Source organism: Rhopilema esculentum, chromosome 10, assembly GCF_057945365.1.
Source record: "Rhopilema esculentum isolate cy_ngs chromosome 10, ASM5794536v1, whole genome shotgun sequence".
Lineage (NCBI taxonomy): Eukaryota > Metazoa > Cnidaria > Scyphozoa > Rhizostomeae > Rhizostomatidae > Rhopilema > Rhopilema esculentum.
The window spans coordinates 5,188,086-5,206,835 of NC_142824.1; the positions used below are offsets into that span (position 1 = coordinate 5,188,086).

At 35.8% G+C, this 18,750-nt stretch overlaps 3 protein-coding genes and 1 long non-coding RNA gene across 4 annotated transcripts in view; all 4 read left to right on the forward strand.

Moving 5' to 3' along the window:
- The first annotated feature begins 67 nt into the window (after nucleotides 1-67).
- On the forward strand, nucleotides 68-14,399 carry LOC148959242 (uncharacterized). Its single transcript, XM_089110820.1, has 14 exons — nucleotides 68-6,667; nucleotides 7,347-7,448; nucleotides 9,373-9,495; nucleotides 9,965-10,087; nucleotides 10,265-10,387; nucleotides 10,486-10,689; nucleotides 10,857-10,979; nucleotides 11,157-11,279; nucleotides 11,749-11,871; nucleotides 12,049-12,171; nucleotides 12,641-12,763; nucleotides 12,941-13,063; nucleotides 13,833-13,955; nucleotides 14,131-14,399. The coding sequence occupies exons 1-14, from the start codon at nucleotides 6,583-6,585 to the stop codon at nucleotides 14,283-14,285; spliced, it is 1,776 nt and encodes a 591-aa protein (XP_088966946.1). The 5' UTR covers nucleotides 68-6,582; the 3' UTR covers nucleotides 14,286-14,399.
- On the forward strand, nucleotides 13,102-13,805 carry LOC148959243 (uncharacterized). Its single transcript, XR_016144146.1, has 2 exons — nucleotides 13,102-13,365; nucleotides 13,533-13,805. It is a non-coding gene; the product is annotated as an uncharacterized LOC148959243 (long non-coding RNA).
- Nucleotides 14,400-14,753: 354 nt separating the features above from the next.
- LOC148959244 (uncharacterized) lies at nucleotides 14,754-17,329 on the forward strand. Its single transcript, XM_089110821.1, has 5 exons — nucleotides 14,754-14,853; nucleotides 15,611-15,733; nucleotides 16,201-16,323; nucleotides 16,791-16,913; nucleotides 17,081-17,329. The coding sequence occupies exons 1-5, from the start codon at nucleotides 14,754-14,756 to the stop codon at nucleotides 17,233-17,235; spliced, it is 624 nt and encodes a 207-aa protein (XP_088966947.1). The 3' UTR covers nucleotides 17,236-17,329.
- A 1,166-nt stretch (nucleotides 17,330-18,495) lies between these two features.
- The window catches only part of LOC148959245 (uncharacterized), a 73,250-nt gene continuing 72,995 nt past the window's right edge, over nucleotides 18,496-18,750 (forward strand). Inside the window, exon 1 of the mRNA XM_089110822.1 lies at nucleotides 18,496-18,673. Within this exon, the coding sequence (XP_088966948.1) occupies nucleotides 18,523-18,673 (151 nt within the window). The 5' untranslated portion in view covers nucleotides 18,496-18,522. The remainder of the gene's footprint in view (nucleotides 18,674-18,750) is intronic.

Below are 18,750 nucleotides of genomic sequence, written 5' to 3' on the forward strand. Positions count from 1 at the left end.
TTTGAATATGATTTTAATCGATTTAAACAAAGATCGACGTTAGCTAAGAATCGACCTATTTGGCACTTCAAAGTAATCAATTCACCAAAGCAATATAAAAGAACTAATATTGACAGCATACGAAAGGTTTTTAGGGTTAAGAAATATGTGACAAGAAAAATAAACGAGCTTTTGACAGACCAAATTGAATGCTTTAAGAAGGGCTGCTTTCAGCAAGAGCTGCTTTTCAAGGGGCCCAGTTCTTTATCAAACGACCAATAGCACTGGGCCCACGACTATATCACTTCTATTGTTTAACTCTATAAGTAATTGAAAAATTAACTAGTTTTAAGGTGCAATGACGACGAATTTGTGCAGTGGTGAAACCACTTTGTGCAGCGATGAACAGGAAAGTGTACAGTGAAATGAAATGTTTTATTCATTTTTGTCGAAATCTTTTAAAGTCGACACCAGCAGTGATTCTGCCAGTTTTCGAAGAATGCCTAGTGCCATCCGGGTCATGAACTTTTCAATACACAAACGGACCTCTATCACAGAATGTTTCTATGTTGTTGCCGAGCTCAGGGACCGCGCACCAGTTTAAAAGTGGAGGAGCTGAATTGGGTGTGCCCGAAATTTTTTAGGCCGCGCCCCCTAGAACCCTGGTAAATGCCTCTTTTAGCAAATACTTGCTTATTCCTACTCAATTTGTATTAATTTTTCCATTCGGAATCTTTGCTTCCCTTTTCACAAAAGTTAAAATCTTTTGCCTGCCTAAAGGATTAATATGTTATGTTTTAGCCAATATAATTTATTCCTCAGTCAGTGTTTAATGGAATCGCTGATAGTTGATTTTTTTCTGCAAGTAATCAATTTCGTTATAATTCATAATAAATTTTTGATTGTTTATTAGATTTGTGGACTGCTTGTTCTAGATAATGTTTCATTAAAACATATGATAAGTCGAACTATTTCATAACGTTTTTTTGCAGTTTGCATGATCCAAATTGGAGAATTGCTAAGTAAATTTCGATGACGTCACAACTTCCCAACACCCTTTTATTTCTTAGGAAGAATTGCCTGCATGCTATACTCCACGACTAAATTTCTGTACATTTACTTCCTCTTTTTGATCATTATTCAAAGCGTAAAGGTATTCTGGGTACACTTGAGCACCCATGCGATAACTATTTGTTTGTCTTAGCATCTATATTTACCAAGAATTTTCTTAAATCAAGCAGAAACCTATTGATGATAAATTCAAAACGCAGTCTAGTTGCTGATAGACAAAAAGGTGAGTGTTGGTTTTCTTGACATTTTTCTTGATCTGCTTTAAATTATATCTCCTTTGATTAATATTTAAAAGAGATTGTAGCCAGCATGCATCCAGTGGCGTAATGCAGTTTAGGGCCTGCGATCGAAAGGGGCCCTCGAACAATTTTTTATCCACGATTTTAAGACTTCGTTCAGCTCAAGTTATAATGATATTCAAAATCTTCAAAAGTACAATTTCCTTTTTTTGTACAATTTCTTCTATTTGTAAAGTCTGCACGCAGGCTATAGCCAGCCTAGATAGACCATGTTCTTTGTTGAAAATGAGGGTAAAGTTATAAATTTAACGAAATATATTTTTATGCCGTCATAATTTCGCCACATTTTCTGTTCTTATCCCTTAAAATTTTCCAATGAAACAATGTTAGAAGAAAGATCAAACTATTATAATTTGAACCATAGAAATAGGAGGCAAAAGCATATTTTCATTGGGCCATATTTATCTCTAGATCAGATAATCTACAACATATCTTGCTGATATTGCACGTTTAGTGGTCTTTGATTGTGTTCCTTTGGATCATATGGTACCAATTCAAAATAAATATTTTCGTCATCGTTGTAAAGTTAATTTTGCAAGCCTTGTTTCCTGTTAAACTGATAGACAATATGCAGGAAGAACTTTTCCGTCAGTACGTATTAAGAAAATCTAAGAAATAGAAGATCTAAGGAATAGAATATCAAGAATTTCTGAATTTTTACCCCATAATTTGAAAAAAAGTCTTGATGACGTTGTGAAATGGATGAGCTATGGCTACTTGAGCACAGGCCTTTTCTCAATCAAACCTTTGCAATTTGGACGCCACATTTAAAAACTCCTTTAAGCCTGCAAAAAACCACAAGTTGTCCATGCTACCGTGATATTCAGCGATGGCATTATTTTGGGGAGCTTTATGGTGATCTTGAAAATTTAAAGTATGAGACTCAATCAAATCATGAATCACTTACGACGTGATATGCTGCATTTTTGTTGTCTGTGCTCCAGACGAACAAAGAAAATTATAATCTGATCTCTTTGTTAAAGCCATCAAGAAAGGATAATACCCATAGTGCTAATTCAATGTAAGGACCGTGACCTAAGACCGCAAATTTGATTCTTCCCGTTTTCTAATTGATCACTACGTGCTCAAATAGACATGGTAAATTCAATTCAAATCTGTCAGTAGACAGTACTTACATGACAAAGAGACTAATAACGAAAAGGAGGATATTCATATTTTATTTACCTTATATAGAACTGCATTGATGGCTGGATGATTGATTTCCCGCGAGGGGTGGGGGACCCTCAAGAAATCTTTGCTGACCGTGCCCTTCAATTTAGTAGCTGGACAATCCATTAATGATTTATCTAATCTAGAGCAATCAGTGATACAAGAGGTCGACCGATCAATACATATTACAGTCAATCATATTACAGTCAGTCGATTACATTCGGTGATACAAGTTATTCATAATGTAAACATAATTCTAACATCTTCAACTTAATAAAAATAACAGCTTTTTATTATTTTCATTTTTCCACCCAGTTTCGTTGTTTTCCTCAGTGGGAAATAAGTTTGAAAAAATTGGATGGTGACTTCGTCTAATTATTGCGGAACTAAAACTAGATATCAAATTCGCAAGTAGTTTTGATCTTATCATATAAAGTTCTTTATTGATTATTTAGAACTAGCTAATATTGTATCAGGTATGTTGAAGGCCACATAGAGGTTATAAAGACCCTTGGGGTTGTTTGTAGAGAAATTAAGAGAGAAATTAAAGTTTTAAGAGAGAAATTTTTTCATATTATTCACGAGATCGAGCAAAAGCGTGCGCACTTATGCACAGACACATTTAATGGTAACCAGTTCAATGCAGTGGACCAGACCTCTATTCTGTGCCCAAACCATTAAAACGACGGACTTGTTTTAAAAATCCAAGTTGGTTGCGACCCATAGATCTGAAAGGCGGAGAAGAGGGAAATATGGTGAACTTTGCGAACGCAATTTTGAATTATCGTGGGCAATCGATTTTCTCATAGCGCAGTAATATGAATCTGTTTTGTTTTCGATTTTTTTGGGTATAAATCGCAGTGCGGAAGGAGTACAAAATTGCTAGGCATTAATACAGAAGGAATACAAAACACCAGCAGTCATCTTAAGATAGGTTGGACAGCCAGTTACATCTTCATAAATTACAATTCTTAAAAGTAAATTTCATAGTAAATAATCCCTAAACATATCAAACTTTTACAATTCGGATTGTGCCACGAATGCCAGCATGCCATGATTTACTTTTCTTTTTTCTGAGCACACACAAATAAAAATATGAAACTGATAGCAGAAGCAGACTAAGGCCCCGTTCACACGTCAACGGTTGCATTCCATTGGAACAAATAAATGAGCTGCTCAGACGGGAATGGAACAATCAAGTACCACTTTTTCTCCTCTTCACGCGGGAACACACTCGCTCCATTCCAATTTTTCTGTTAAAAATGAAACAAAGAGTTTATGAAGCTTTCCGTTTTTTGAACTACTTCACCTTTTCACACGGGAAAGGAACGGAGCGATGGCCTACTCTTCCACTTTTCGTATCACTAAGCGAAACGATTTAGAGTGTTCTCGTGTGAACGCAACCCCTGAGGGTTCCACTTTTTGGAACAGAACGATATGGAACGGTGCGCAATTGTTCATCTTGAAGAAATATATATATATATTTATAATTGGGCCTTCAGTTATGACATAAATTTCAAAGTGGCCCTTCTTGAAAAAAGTTGGACAAATCTGGCTTTAAATATATTTCAAAATAATATTTTGCAGTCATTATCTTTCTTTTAAAATGGTCAGTATTTTTGAGCCATTTATCTGTTACGTTTGATAAATCAAATTCTTTAAATCAATTTCTTTTCTGAATGAGGTTCCTTATACATTAAAGCCTTAGGGAATTTGACCACCCCCGTCCCCTTCTTTGTGGCCCTGGATATGTTCAGACTATCAAAATTTGTGGAAAGCACAGACAAGTTTGCTCGCTTTAACTATAAACTACTGTTTTATCACTGCACACTTTTACTGTCTATCACTGCACAAAACCATTTTATCACTGCACAAATTGGTTATCACAGCACCTTAGCATTAGGTATGTAAAAAAGTTAACATACGCATTGAGGAAGTAACACTCCCGGATAATTAGACACACCCTGTATTCATGTTACGATTCGAATACTGCCATGGACGTAACCTTATAAATTTATTGCATTGACGTATTAGCTTACTTCCCGTTATCTTATTACGCGTAATTTTTTTAAAAGAAAGTAAGGTCCGATGCTGATAGGCAATTTCTTAAAATTTCTGGCTATTTTGCTATCAAAAGTTTCTTACAGTCTATGTTTCTTAAATTTCTTAAGTAATGAATTTTTAAACGTGCTTCGAAAGTGAAGTAGATAGTTCATTCGAAATCAGAGTTAAACTAACAAAATGATCAAGGAATTTTGTTTACCTATAATGACTAACTCTGTTGATATCTGTAAACCGTTAAGCTCAATTAACTTCATCAATGTCAAGTTGAAGTTAAAACAAATTTTTAAATGGAAACTTCTTGAGTGTGGAATTTACTGAGAATGAATGCAAACTTCGTGTCAAGTGTAGTGTTGCAATATACAGTGATGTTCAATGTCAAGAGTGTTTTAAGTGTCAACTCGGAAAACTAAAACTGCAAATTATAAAAGTTTCTTAGCTTTTTTGATTTGGGTAGGGTTGTTTCTGAACTTTTGATAAATTGAGCCCACCGTTTCTATAACCTGTTTCTTATAAAAAAATGAGTGTAACAGAAGATAATATCGCATTACCATAAGATGCCGCTATGGCAACAACAGGATGTAGATAAACGTATAACCTGTATGTAAGTTGGCAAGTTAGATTTAGAGACATACATAGAGTATCCTGGGTACCAGAGCCGCAAAAATTTAACTGCAGCAAAAGAATAATGAGTGCTGCGGAGGCGAAGGAGAGAGAAGAGGGAAGAAGAAAAGCGGCTCTGGTTCCATGAATTGCCAACCTCCTTCTCGTATTACAGTTAAACCAATCAGAATCCTAGATCCACGAAGTAGAATCTTCAGCGTGATTGGTTAATATCTCGCCACTCAGCTAATCACACTAATCATACAGAACATATATTACATTATGTGCTAATCATAAACTATGCCGTTTTTCTGTACGCTTCGGACAGGCAGTACTTGTAAAAGACTGCGCTGGGCCTTGTCACTGTACGCTTCGGACAGGTAGTACTTGAGAAAGACTGCGCTGGGCCTTGTCGCTGTACGCTTCGGACAGGCAGTACTTGTAAAAGACTGCGCTGGGCCTTGTCGCTGTACGCTTCGGACAGGCAGTACTTGTAAAAGACTGCGCTGGGCCTTGTCACTGTACGCTTCGGACAGGTAGTACTTGAGAAAGACTGCGCTGGGCCTTGTCACTGTACGCTTCGGACAGGTAGTACTTGAGAAAGACTGCGCTGGGTCTTGTCGCTGTACGCTTCAGACAGGCAGAAGATGATTTGCCACTCGCCAAATGTCGTCTTTCCTTGTAATTCTCTACGCGGACAAGGGCACTAACATTGGTTGCAAAAATGGGATGTTGGATGTCACGTTTTAATGATAATTCACCAAAACCCACTTAAAGTTTGCAGTGACGTACCAAGGCTGGTTGCATTTAACGCGCCCTTCTTCCAGAATAACATACTTGGAAAAAATATGGCCAGAATGAAAATATGTCATGCAGATCGTTTCCATAAGATGGCTTCTAACCACATTACAACAAAGGCATTAGTAAAATTACAGCTAAAACAACTTTTTATGCCCAAGTATCAACATAATTTGAGATACTGAACTGATCCAAATGCTAATTTCTTTGTGAATTCATGAAAAGTTTCAAAAGGGCGATCAATTGCAAAACTCTGTTTTGATTATATTTTAGTTAGGCATGGCCAGACAAAACACGAGGTATGGTCATGATGATAAAAATTGGTACGGCTATTTGGGAAATCCTGCATTTTTGCCATGCCCAGCAATATGGAGAGCGTGTTTGTATTGTTTTGAAGTCAGATTTTAGAGTGGGAAGATTGAAAACTTGGGAGCCTTTTTAGAATTTTAAGAACAATAGACCTATAGAATAGTCTTGACACAGCACTTTTCAGATGGTCATTACCAGTGTGACGAATATTGCCCTAGCTACACTCGCGAAAGATCCATTTCTTATACTCAAGTAAATTAGAATATTGATAGAAATTTTGATTTTTTTGCAGATGGAAGTATATTTTCTAAATCCAAGGAAGCTTATTATTCATGTGCTGGTTATCTTGGTCCTCTCTCTTGAAAATCCCGTCAATGGTTTGCATGATTAATTTACTATTATGATTAATACTGATACATTTTCAATAAATAGAAAATGGTGTTGATTGCACATTTCTTGCTTGAGGTTTTTTATACTATTCGAGGGCAATTTTCTAAGAACTGTGCTGATTTTAAAAGTCAACATGCAACAATATTTTTTAAGGGTATTAGTCTAAAATTGTTCTTTATATCATTCTTATGAATAAAAATATGGAGATTTTGTACGAACTGAGAAAGAAACATACAAACGAAGTACAAGTTTGTTATGTGAACGAAAAGCTTTCTTGGGAAAAGTCACGCTTGTCTTTTTTGCTTAAAAAACACAGATTGAATAATGTCGACAATATTCCAGCCTGGCTATTATTCTCAATTGCTTTTTTAATTTTAATTGATTCTTGCAGTAGTCCGGCTGCTTTTGTCAATGCAAAGAGTTACATATTTGTGTTTGTTGGCAATTGTTCCTGTGCAATTTTGCGGCCCTGTTCAAACATCCTAGCCCTGCATTTCTGATTTGGACCAACTTCTAAAGAGTCTATTTATACCTAAGATTCTCAAATCATTGCTTCGGCTTCTACTAAGTAATTCAAAACAGACAAATTTTTGTAAGTTGTTTGAAATTTAACTATACCTCTATCATTCTATTTCATGGATATGCTTTCTTGTTCTGTACACTCAGGTCAAAGCTGCTCTCCTCCTTGCAGCTCTCAAGGAGGGACTTGCATTTCTGGAGCTTGCAATTGCCGCGCAGGATATATAGGAAATGGATTTACCTGCTATGGTTTGTTTACATTGAGCTGTATCTAAATTTACTTGTTGCATTGACTTTTGTTCGGTAAAATTGGAAAAGCGTAGCTTTTTTAATGTAGTGAAATGGCTAATGATTTTAATATAAACAGAAATATATACCTTTTACAATAGTAATTCTATTTTACATTTGCAAAAGTTATGCTAATAAGGAACATTTGTCATTTATGAGCTACTAACACAAAAAAATGCCGAATTGGGAAGCATGGCCATTAGAGACTCCACTTTTTTTGGGTCAAAGTCAGTGGCGTGGTGACTCAAAATTGGCTAGAGAGGCACCAACCTTTTTCGGCGCCTTTTAAAGCTAAGTCCATGGTACAACTCCACCAGGGGCGTGAAATGTGATTGATAATAAGGGGGCACAACGTAAACATTGTTAAGGGGCCTCACGAAGGCCGCCACCACAGTTGGCGGGAAGAAAATTTTTTGAAAATATAACATTATATGGACTGCCGGAAACTGCATCTAAAATCATTTCAACATCGATTAGGATTGAAAAAAGATCCTAGGCAGTATTCATAAACTTTCTTTATCATAATGACATAAAGTTTAGATGGTATATGGGTTTAATGAAGGGCGCCACCATGTTTAACGGCAAGAAAAATTTTACAAATATGACGACGCTCTTGAAACTCTACAAAGCCATCTAAAATATTTACAACACCGGTTTAGGAACCAGGAAGATTCATGGAAATGTTCATAAAAATTTCTGTATCATTACGCCAAAAATTTCAAAATCTTAAAGGATTTAGTAAAAGCAAGAAAATTTGAGACTCTATCTTTCTAGGAATGACCGGAAACTGCACTGGAAAAATCTACAAATTTCATGGCTTTAGGCCTAATGGAGATTTAAGAAAATATTCACTAGCTTATTTTTATCATTATGTACCATACTTATCTGTTTCCATTTGAAAAGACCGCGACATGAAGACGGTAAAGATATTGCAAAGTTTTAGGAACACGTTTAATAACAAAACATGAGCATAAGAATATCAACCGAAGAACAATTCTATTAAAAGTACAAGGCAAAGTATCTTTGTAAAGTTGAAGCATTTTGTGAAAAATCTGATCGTTGAAATTTCCTTTAGCATTTAAGTATCATTTCCAACTTCAGTGAGGTCAAGTAAGTCAGTGGGTTGCTTACGGATGTTCGGTAACTTATAGTGGGCTGCCAAGGGATGTTGCGATGCCATCCCTACCCTCGGTCCCAGATCGTCAAGGGCTGCGGAGGAATAAAGAAAGAGACGAGAGAAAGAAATCCTCATATCGAAATATGCGCCTCTTCAGAGCTCGGCTATTTCAAGTGGCTTTCTTCGTTCACATTTATTTTTCACGTAATTTTGGCGACCCTTGAAGAGTTGAATCGCCTTCGGCGCCCCCTGATTTCTAGTCACTGGATGAGCATGTTTCCCCTGGCCCTCCGGCCACCATGCCACTGGTCAGAGTGTGTAACTGAGAAAATATAACCTGTGGTAACCAGGTATCTTTTCCAGAAAAATGAAAAATTGTCATTCATTTAGTATATATGAATACAGGGAGATAGAGTCTGCATTGGAACAAAGGAAAGGTTATGGTTCGATTTGGACTGTTTTCTTGACTAAAATTTGGAATTGAACTTTTAACAGATGATCTTAACTTAATGATAACAAGCTTTGCCGTTATAATTCTTGTTAAATATAATAGTTTAAGAGAGATTTAATATCTGTTTACACTGAATCGCGATTAAAGGAGAGGGTATTCCAGAATATGCCGAGTCATGATTTTTGTGCTGCAATGCTTTTTGGTGGCCCTGTCACTTTGACTGATACAGAGCAGCTTCTTTTTCTGTGCTTCAATCTTTCTCTTTTAAATTTAGTTGATTTAAAATAGATAAAAAAATATTGCTTTGCTGCTTCTAGATCTTAACGAGTGTTCGTCATGGATTCATAACTGTGATTCAAATGCTGCATGTACAAATACTGCAGGCTCATTCACCTGTGCTTGCAATGTTGGTTATACCGGAAATGGGACATCATGTACAGGTACTTCATTCTAATGGTTGCTTTGTTTTTATTTTGTTTTAAACGAATTTCAATTTACATTTGGATTGTAGAAACGTTTTTAACTAAAAATAACCGAAATGATGTATCGCTTCTACTGTGCCCTTTATTTAAAATTATTGCTTTTCAATTGCTAATGCGTACCTTTTTGTTGCTTTTGAATATAGCCCAATGCATCGCAGGAATGCATAACTGTGATTCCAATGCTGTATGCATAAATAATACAGGCTCGTTCATTTGTGCTTGCAATAGTGGTTTTACCGGAACTGGGACATCATGTACAGGTATGTGCAGTTTTAAGGTTAATTGGTCTTAAACGAATTTCAAATTCTACGTAGACTTTAGAGACGTTTTTAATAAAACTGAACAGGTAATTTGTGTGTAATCTACTGTGCATTGCTTAGGATATTTGCATTTTAATTTATGATAGGTGCCTCTTTGTTGCCTCTAGATATAGACGAATGTGCACTAGGGACGCATTACTGTAATTCAAATGCTGCATGCACAAATACTGCAGGCTCATTCACCTGTGCTTGCAATACTGGTTATGCCGGACCTGGGACATATTGCTATGGTATGTCATTCTAATGGTTGTTTCAAGGCTAATCGGTCTTAAACGAATTTCAAATTCCACGTACATTTTAGAGACGTTGTTGATTAAACTGAGATGATAGTTTGTGTGTAATCTACGATGCCATTCTTAAGATTATTGCATTTTAATTGATGATACATGCCTTTTTGTTGCTTCTAGATATAGACGAATGTGCCAGACGGATGCATAACTGTGATTCAAATGCTGCATGTACAAATACTGCAGGCTCATTCACCTGTGCTTGCAATGTTGGTTATACCGGAAATGGGACATCATGTACAGGTACTTCATTCTAATGGTTGCTTTGTTTTTATTTTGTTTTAAACGAATTTAAAATTACATTTGGATTGTAGAAACGTTTTTAACTAAAAATAACTGAAATGATGTCTCGCTTCTACTGTGCCCTTTATTCAAAATTATTGCTCTTCAATTGCTAATGCGTACCTTTTTGTTGCTTTTGAATATAGCCCAATGCATCGCAGGAATGCATAACTGTGATTCCAATGCTGTATGCATAAATAATACAGGCTCGTTCATTTGTGCTTGCAATAGTGGTTTTACCGGAACTGGGACATCATGTACAGGTATGTGCTGTTTTAAAGTTAATTGGTCTTAAACGAATTTCAAATTCTACGTAGATTTTGGAGACGTTTTTAATAAAACTGAACAGGTAATTTGTGTGTAATCTACTGTGCATTGCTTAGGATATTTGCATTTTAATTTATGATAGGTGCCTCTTTGTTGCCTCTAGATATAGACGAATGTGCACTAGGGACGCATAACTGTTATTTAAATGCTGCATGCAGAAATACTGCAGGCTCATTCACCTGTGCTTGCAATGTTGGTTATACCGGAGCTCGGACATATTGCTATGGTATGTCATTCTAATGGTTGTTTCAAGGCTAATCGGTCTTAAACGAATTTCAAATTCCACGTACATTTTAGAGACGTTGTTGATTAAACTGAGATGATAGTTTGTGTGTAATCTACGATGCCATTCTTAAGATTATTGCATTTTAATTGATGATACATGCCTTTTTGTTGCTTCTAGATATAGACGAATGTGCCAGACGGATGCATAACTGTGATTCAAATGCTGCATGTACAAATACTGCAGGCTCATTCACCTGTGCTTGCAATGTTGGTTATACCGGAAATGGGACATCATGTACAGGTACTTCATTCTAATGGTTGCTTTGTTTTTATTTTGTTTTAAACGAATTTCAAATTACATTTGGATTGTAGAAACGTTTTTAACTAAAAATAACCGAAATGATGTGTCGCTTCTACTGTGCCCTTTATTCAAAATTATTGCTCTTCAATTGCTAATGCGTACCTTTTTGTTGCTTTTGAATATAGCCCAATGCATCGCAGGAATGCATAACTGTGATTCCAATGCTGTATGCATAAATAATACAGGCTCGTTCATTTGTGCTTGCAATAGTGGTTTTACCGGAACTGGGACATCATGTACAGGTATGTGCTGTTTTAAAGTTAATTGGTCTTAAACGAATTTCAAATTCTACGTAGATTTTGGAGACGTTTTTAATAAAACTGAACAGGTAATTTGTGTGTAATCTACTGTGCATTGCTTAGGATATTTGCATTTTAATTTATGATAGGTGCCTCTTTGTTGCCTCTAGATATAGACGAATGTGCACTAGGGACGCATAACTGTAATTTAAATGCTGCATGCAGAAATACTGCAGGCTCATTCACCTGTGCTTGCAATGTTGGTTATACCGGAGCTTGGACATATTGCTATGGTATGTCATTCTAATGGTTGTTTCAAGGCTAATCGGTCTTAAACGAATTTCAAATTCCACGTACATTTTAGAGACGTTGTTGATTAAACTGAGATGATAGTTTGTGTGTAATCTACGATGCCATTCTTAAGATTATTGCATTTTAATTGATGATACATGCCTTTTTGTTGCTTCTAGATATAGACGAATGTGCCAATCGGATGCATAACTGTGATTCAAATGCTGCATGTACAAATACTGCAGGCTCATTCACCTGTGCTTGCAATGTTGGTTATACCGGAAATGGGACATCATGTACAGGTACTTCATTCTAATGGTTGCTTTGTTTTTATTTTGTTTTAAACGAATTTAAAATTACATTTGGATTGTAGAAACGTTTTTAACTAAAAATAACCGAAATGATGTGTCGCTTCTACTCTGCCCTTTATTCAAAATTATTGCTCTTCAATTGCTAATGCGTACCTTTTTGTTGCTTTTTAATATAGCCCAATGCATCGCAGGAATGCATAACTGTGATTCCAATGCTGTATGCATAAATAATACAGGCTCGTTCATTTGTGCTTGCAATAGTGGTTTTACCGGAACTGGGACATCATGTACAGGTATGTGCTGTTTTAAAGTTAATTGGTCTTAAACGAATTTCAAATTCTACGTAGATTTTGGAGACGTTTTTAATAAAACTGAACAGGTAATTTGTGTGTAATCTACTGTGCATTGCTTAGGATATTTGCATTTTAATTTATGATAGGTGCCTCTTTGTTGCCTCTAGATATAGACGAATGTGCACTAGGGACGCATTACTGTAATTCAAATGCTGCATGCACAAATACTGCAGGCTCATTCACCTGTGCTTGCAATACTGGTTATGCCGGACCTGGGACATATTGCTATGGTATGTCATTCTAATGGTTGTTTCAAGGCTAATCGGTCTTAAACGAATTTCAAATTCCACGTACATTTTAGAGACGTTGTTGATTAAACTGAGATGATAGTTTGTGTGTAATCTACGATGCCATTCTTAAGATTATTGCATTTTAATTGATGATACATGCCTTTTTGTTGCTTCTAGATATAGACGAATGTGCCAGACGGATGCATAACTGTGATTCAAATGCTGCATGTACAAATACTGCAGGCTCATTCACCTGTGCTTGCAATGTTGGTTATACCGGAAATGGGACATCATGTACAGGTACTTCATTCTAATGGTTGCTTTGTTTTTATTTTGTTTTAAACGAATTTAAAATTACATTTGGATTGTAGAAACGTTTTTAACTAAAAATAACCGAAATGATGTGTCGCTTCTACTGTGCCCTTTATTCAAAATTATTGCTCTTCAATTGCTAATGCGTACCTTTTTGTTGCTTTTGAATATAGCCCAATGCATCGCAGGAATGCATAACTGTGATTCCAATGCTGTATGCATAAATAATACAGGCTCGTTCATTTGTGCTTGCAATAGTGGTTTTACCGGAACTGGGACATCATGTACAGGTATGTGCTGTTTTAAAGTTAATTGGTCCTAAACGAATTTCAAATTCTACGTAGATTTTGGAGACGTTTTTAATAAAACTGAACAGGTAATTTGTGTGTAATCTACTGTGCATTGCTTAGGATATTTGCATTTTAATTTATGATAGGTGCCTCTTTGTTGCCTCTAGATATAGACGAATGTGCACTAGGGACGCATAACTGTTATTTAAATGCTGCATGCAGAAATACTGCAGGCTCATTCACCTGTGCTTGCAATGTTGGTTATACCGGAGCTCGGACATATTGCTATGGTATGTCATTCTAATGGTTGTTTCAAGGCTAATCGGTCTTAAACGAATTTCAAATTCCACGTACATTTTAGAGACGTTGTTGATTAAACTGAGATGATAGTTTGTGTGTAATCTACGATGCCATTCTTAAGATTATTGCGTTTTAATTGATGATACATGCCTTTTTGTTGCTTCTAGATATAGACGAATGTGCCAGTCGGATGCATAACTGTGATTCAAATGCTGCATGTACAAATACTGCAGGCTCATTCACCTGTGCTTGCAATGTTGGTTATACCAGAAATGGGACATCATGTACAGGTATGTTATTCGGACTGTTGCTTTTAAGTTGATGCTTCAAAAAAGATTTTTTAATTCTACGTAGTTATCCAATTGTTTTTTATTAAAGATAACGGATAATTTGTGGCTGTTCTTCTGTAGGTTTTATGGCTTGTTTCTTTCCATTTGATAATACATGTCTCTTTGTGGCTTCTAGATATAAACGAATGTACATTAGGAACGCATAACTGTGATTCAAATGCTGCATGCACAAATACTGCAGGCTCATTCACCTGTGCTTGTAATGTTGGTTATACTGGAGCGGGTACATCATGTACAGGTATGTTATTCGGACTGTTGCTTTTAAGTTGATGCTTCAAAAAAGATTTTTTAATTCTACGTAGTTATCCAATTGTTTTTTATTAAAGATAACGGATAATTTGTGGCTGTTCTTCTGTAGGTTTTATGGCTTGTTTCTTTCCATTTGTTAATACATATCTCTTTGTTGCTTCTAGATCAAGACGAATGTACATTAGGAACGCATAACTGTGATTCAAATTCTACATGCACAAATACTGCAGGCTCATTCACGTGTTCTTGCAATGTTGGTTATACCGGAAATGGGACATCATGTACAGGTACTTCATTCTAATGGTTGCTTTGTTTTTATTTTGTTTTAAACGAATTTCAAATTACATTTGGATTGTAGAAACGTTTTTAACTAAAAATAACCGAAATGATGTGTCGCTTCTACTGTGCCTTTTATTCAAAATTATTGCTCTTCAATTGCTAATGCGTACCTTTTTGTTGCTTTTGAATATAGCCCAATGCATCGCAGGAATGCATAACTGTGATTCCAATGCTGTATGCATAAATAATACAGGCTCGTTCATTTGTGCTTGCAATAGTGGTTTTACCAGAACTGGGACATCATGTACAGGTATGTGCTGTTTTAAAGTTAATTGGTCTTAAACGAATTTAAAATTCTACGTAGACTTTAAAGACGTTTTTAATAAAACTGAACAGATAATTTGTGTGTAATCTACTGTGCATTGCTTAGGATATTTGCATTTTAATTTATGATAGATGCCTCTTTGTTACCTCTAGATATAGACGAATGTACATTAGGGACGCATAACTGTGATTCAAATGCTGCATGCACAAATACTAAAGGCTCATTCACCTGTGCTTGTAATATTGGTTATACCGGACCTGGGACATCATGTACAGGTAAGTGCTGTTTTAAGGTTTATTGTTCTTAAAAGAATTTCAAAATCTACGTAGATTTTGGAGACGTTTTTAATAAAACTGAACAGATAATTTGTGTGTAATCTATTTTGCCTTCCTTATGATATTTGCATTTTAATTTATGATAGATGCCTCTTTGTTGCTTCTAGATATAGACGAATGTACATTAGGAACGCATAACTGTGATTCAAATGCTGCATGCACAAATACTGCAGGCTCATTCTTCTGCTCTTGCAATGTTGGTTATACCGGACCTGGGACATCATGCATAGGTATGTCATTCTAACAGTTGTTCTAAGAGTAATCGGTTTTAAGCGAATTTCAAATTCTACGCAGATTTAAGAAACCTTTTTTTATTAAAATGAGCTGATGGTTTTTGTATGATCTACGGTGCCATTTTTAGGATTGTTACATTATAATTGATGATACGTGCTCTTTGTTGCTTCTAGATATAAACGAGTGTACATTAGGGACGCATAACTGTGATTCAAATGCTGCATGCACAAATAATACAGACTCGTTCATTTGTGCTTGCAATAGTGGTTATACCGGACCTGGGACATCATGTACAGGTATGTGCTGTTTTAAGGTTAATTGGTCTTAAACTAATTTCAAATTCTACGTAGACTTTAGAGACGTTTTTAATAAAACTGAACAGATAATTTGTGTGTAATCTACTGTGCATTGCTTAGGATATTTGCATTTTAATTTATGATAGATGCCTCTTTGTTGCTTCTAGATATAGACGAATGTACATTAGGGACGCATAACTGTGATTCAAATGCTGCATGCACAAATACTGCAGGCTCATTCTTCTGCTCTTGCAATGTTGGTTATACCGGACCTGGGACATCATGCATAGGTATGTCATTCTAACAGTTGTTCTAAGAGTAATCGGTTTTAAGCGAATTTGAAATTCTACGCAGATTTAAGAAACCTTTTTTTATTAAAATGAGCTGATGGTTTTTGTATGATCTACGGTGCCATTTTTAGGATTGTTGCATTATAATTGATGATACGTGCTCTTTGTTGCTTCTAGATATAAACGAGTGTACATTAGGGACGCATAACTGTGATTCAAATGCTGCATGCACAAATAATACAGACTCGTTCATTTGTGCTTGCAATAGTGGTTATACCGGACCTGGGACATCATGTACAGGTATGTGCTGTTTTAAGGTTAATTGGTCTTAAACTAATTTCAAATTCTACGTAGACTTTAGAGACGTTTTTAATAAAACTGAACAGATAATTTGTGTGTAATCTACTGTGCATTGCTTAGGATATTTGCATTTTAATTTATGATAGATGCCTCTTTGTTGCTTCTAGATATAGACGAATGTACATTAGGGACGCATAACTGTGATTCAAATGCTGCATGCACAAATACTGCAGGCTCATTCTTCTGCTCTTGCAATGTTGGTTATACCGGACCTGGGACATCATGCATAGGTATGTCATTCTAACAGTTGTTCTAAGAGTAATCGGTTTTAAGCGAATTTGAAATTCTACGCAGATTTAAGAAACCTTTTTTTATTAAAATGAGCTGATGGTTTTTGTATGATCTACGGTGCCATTTTTAGGATTGTTGCATTATAATTGATGATACGTGCTCTTTGTTGCTTCTAGATATAAACGAGTGTACATTAGGAACGCATAATTGTGATTCAAATGCTGCATGCACAAATATCACAGGCTCGTTCATTTGTGCTTGCAATAGTGGTTATACCGGACCTGGGACATCATGTACAGGTAAGTGCTGTTTTAAGGTTTATTGTTCTTAAACGAATTTCAAAATCTACGTAGATTTTGGAGACGTTTTTAATAAAACTGAACAGATAATTTGTGTGTAATCTATTGTGCCTTCCTTATGATATTTGCATTTTAATTTATGATAGATGCTTCTTTGTTGCTTCTAGATATAGACGAATGTACATTAGGAACGCATAACTGTGATTCAAATGCTGCATGCACAAATACTGCAGGTTCATTCACCTGTGCTTGCAATACTGGTTATACCGGACCTGGAACAACATGTACAGGTAAGTGCTGTTTTAAGGTTTATTGTTCTTAAACGAATTTCAAATTTTACGTAGATTTTAGAGACGTTTTTAATAAAACCGAGCAGATATTTTGTGTGTAATCTATTGTGCCTTCCTTATGATATTTGCATTTTAATTTATGATAGATGCCTCTTTGTTGCCTCTAGATATAGATGAGTGTACATTAGGGACGCATAACTGTGATTCAAATGCTGCATGCACAAATACTGCAGGCTCATTCTTCTGCTCTTGCAATGTTGGTTATACCGGACCTGGGACATCATGCATAGGTATGTCATTCTAACAGTTGTTCTAAGAGTAATCGGTTTTAAGCGAATTTCAAATTCTACGCAGATTAAAGAAACCTTTTTTTATTAAAATGAGCTGATGTTTTTTGTATGATCTACGGTGCCATTTTTAGGATTGTTGCATTATAATTGATTATACGTGCTCTTTGTTGTTTCTAGATATAAACGAGTGTACATTAGGGACGCATAACTGTGATTCAAATGCTGCATGCACAAATAATACAGACTCGTTCATTTGTGCTTGCAATAGTGGTTATACCGGACCTGGGACATCATGTACAGGTATGTGCTGTTTTAAGGTTAATTGGTCTTAAACTAATTTCAAATTCTACGTAGACTTTAGAGACGTTTTTAATAAAACTGAACAGATAATTTGTGTGTAATCTACTGTGCATTGCTTAGGATATTTGCATTTTAATTTATGATAGATGCCTCTTTGTTGCTTCTAGATATAGACGAATGTACATTAGGGACGCATAACTGTGATTCAAATGCTGCATGCACAAATACTGCAGGCTCATTCTTCTGCTCTTGCAATGTTGGTTATACCGGACCTGGGACATCATGCATAGGTATGTCATTCTAACAGTTGTTCTAAGAGTAATCGGTTTTAAGCGAATTTGAAATTCTACGCAGATTTAAGAAACCTTTTTTTATTAAAATGAGCTGATGGTTTTTGTATGATCTACGGTGCCATTTTTAGGATTGTTGCATTATAATTGATGATACGTGCTCTTTGTTGCTTCTAGATATAAACGAGTGTACATTAGGAACGCATAATTGTGATTCAAATGCTGCATGCACAAATATCACAGGCTCGTTCATTTGTGCTTGCAATAGTGGTTATACCGGACCTGGGACATCATGTACAGGTAAGTGCTGTTTTAAGGTTTATTGTTCTTAAACGAATTTCAAAATCTACGTAGATTTTGGAGACGTTTTTAATAAAACTGAACAGATAATTTGTGTGTAATCTATTGTGCCTTCCTTATGATATTTGCATTTTAATTTATGATAGATGCTTCTTTGTTGCTTCTAGATATAGACGAATGTACATTAGGAACGCATAACTGTGATTCAAATGCTGCATGCACAAATACTGCAGGTTCATTCACCTGTGCTTGCAATACTGGTTATACCGGACCTGGAACAACATGTACAGGTAAGTGCTGTTTTAAGGTTTATTGTTCTTAAACGAATTTCAAATTTTACGTAGATTTTAGAGACGTTTTTAATAAA